Source organism: Montipora capricornis, chromosome 14, assembly GCF_036669925.1.
Source record: "Montipora capricornis isolate CH-2021 chromosome 14, ASM3666992v2, whole genome shotgun sequence".
In the NCBI taxonomy this organism is placed as follows: Eukaryota; Metazoa; Cnidaria; class Anthozoa; order Scleractinia; family Acroporidae; genus Montipora; species Montipora capricornis.
In genome coordinates, this window is record NC_090896.1 from 60,001 (window position 1) to 62,500 (window position 2,500).

Sequence of the window (2,500 nt, forward strand, 5' to 3'; positions counted from 1 at the left end):
TCTGTTGGGTCAGGAAGCCTTCTTTGTCAGGTTCCTGAGAAACGAATCTATTTTGACTTCAGGGTGAACTATTTACACAATCGTGAGGTTGACGAAGAGAACAACTAATATCGGCCTGACAATTGATCCCTGAGGCACACCCTGCTTAACTGCCATAGAAGACAATTTCGAGCCGTTTACTTTTACACATTGACGTCTGTCAGAAAGGTACGATTTAAACCAATTGACAATTTGATCAGAAATGCTCTGGACACTACAAAAAATTCATTGTAGTCTCAAGCAAACAGTTATTATCATCTCTCACAGAAAAAACAGAATACAGATTCCAAAGCAATTAAATATTTTATTGCATGTACCTTATAATTCAATTCAGAGATTACCTTTGGGTGGTTATCTGGTTTTCAACATTTTCAGATAACATACAGGACTATACCCACCAGTCTATAAAGAGAAATTCCCACACGCATCAAATCATAAATGGATAAGGAGGCAGAGGTTTTTATTGTGGTGTTCAAGGTGTTCATAGCTCTCAATAAGCACCCTGAATGGCTCGATTTATCTCTCTACAAGGGCAACTGCGTTGTAAATATGGATAATCAACGGTAGTATGAAAACACCTTGTCTCTGCTTAATGAAAAGAGTACCTATTGAGCTCTAAGTTCTGATCCTACTTGTAAGACTCAAGTTAAATCAAATGTTACTTGCATTGTAAAATGCTGGTAGGATCAATGAGTTGATATGAAAAATGATATTTATTGGTGATGGTTTGTGCCCACACTTTTATCACTTGCCAAAATCCATTCCTTTGAAACCCACCGCCTCCTTTGTGAATTCTCTGACCTATGAGGTTTTAAGTTATCTACAGCTGTTAGCAAGGATCTTATTACGTGAGGGCTGAGTGTCTGTCATCTCCCTGTGATTCTGAGGTCAAGGAGCGAGATTATGCCCATGGCCCATTTTAAAGGTTGTGGCTACCCAAAGATTTTCTTGTGTAACTGTACAAAGCCAGTCACACCTTTTCATAACACTTTGGGTGACAAGAACTCGGATGCTGTTTTTACTATCATCCTGTATATTCAAAGGGTTACAGAACCCATCAAGGTAGTTTTCAGTAGCCCCGGGCTGAAAACTGTCCAAAAACGTTTCCAGGCGGCAAGTCTGATTTAAGGATCCCATACTTCGGGAACAACGAACAAACATTGTTTACTCTATCCCTTTGCAATGACTATGATCATGAGTATATCCGACAGACAGAATATCAGTTTGGGACATATTTAAAGATTTTTCTTTGCCAAAGGAAAACTTTGCTTTGTCATAGCATGCTTGCCTAAAAAATGTGGAGGATGAATCATAATGTCATTATTGTTAAAGTGGTTTGCCAATACTTCCACATCCACTGCCATTGCCAAAGATTAAGTACTGACTTTTGTCATTTTTTAATATTCACAGAGAGCTCTTCCTCCATTTCTTTTCATTGTGTGCCTCAATAGAACCTAAAACCGGAAAAAAGAGAAGGAGCTACAAAAACAATGAGCCCTGACAACGACACTTTACAAACAACAACATACCATTCTAATGGAACAAACAATAATAAAGAAATGTTAGCATACAGTACCGCCCGAAAGTATTTACCCATCAGGACGTGGTGGAACCTTGTCTTTGCTGAACGGTTCTGCTGCGGTTTCAGTGAGGCAGCACAAATCCCTAGACCTCATCCTGGATGAACGTGACCAAACCCCGCAAAAAGTAAGATGAGGAATGCCACGGTGAGAAAACAATAAAGATTAATTGCTATTGTATGCATGCCGCAGAGGTTTAACCTATGACATCCGCTTTTCATCCAGAACTTTCCAACGATCAAGATAAAGTAAAGGTCATGTTAACCATCCAACATCGTCTCTTAAATCAAAACAGCAGGAAAACAAAGTCCTTTGGAGTGAACATATATTGCTCCACTGATAAAAAGTTTTTAGATCTGAGTTATACATATCATCTCTTCAAATTGTTCTGAGTAGGATGCAATTAAACATCAACAATGGAGCATGCTTGGAAGAGAGAATTTATAACAAGGCATCTAAGAAATGTGTGATCCTAGCCCTGAACTGTGAACTGTAAAGCAGATTGATGTTGTTATCGAAATCTATGTAAGCAACACAGCTTCCTGACTGGCAGGATAGATTATATCAAAAAAGGTCTCGTTGTGTTTACATCAGGATTTAAGTGACTGAAGAATCAGTGTGTGATATCTGCAGACAGTCAGTACTTTTGTTACATGTCGCTCATGTTTGGAAGAATCTTACCTAAATTAAAGCACAGCAGACTAATCAATAGTGGGAAGAGAAAAAAATCAGCTTCTTCTGATGTACAGTCTCGGTCACAAATGTTGAACAACGACGGCAATTTTCCCCCTCTCCCCTTTCAATGTTGATCTTTATGGGTTGGAGTGCAAAAACCAACCGGTAAATGCAACATTGATGGGAGGGAGGAAGAGGGGTACGGT

General features: G+C 39.1%; 1 protein-coding gene across 2 annotated transcripts in view; it reads right to left on the reverse strand.

The window, feature by feature from the left end:
• Positions 1-323: 323 nt before the first annotated feature.
• The window catches only part of LOC138033139 (endoribonuclease LACTB2-like), an 85,393-nt gene continuing 83,216 nt past the window's right edge, over positions 324-2,500 (reverse strand). For both annotated transcript variants that reach the window (XM_068880907.1, XM_068880906.1), the window contains one exon: positions 324-1,493. In XM_068880907.1, coding sequence (XP_068737008.1) covers positions 1,444-1,493 — 50 coding nt within the window. In that variant the 3' untranslated portion in view covers positions 324-1,443. The remainder of the gene's footprint in view (positions 1,494-2,500) is intronic.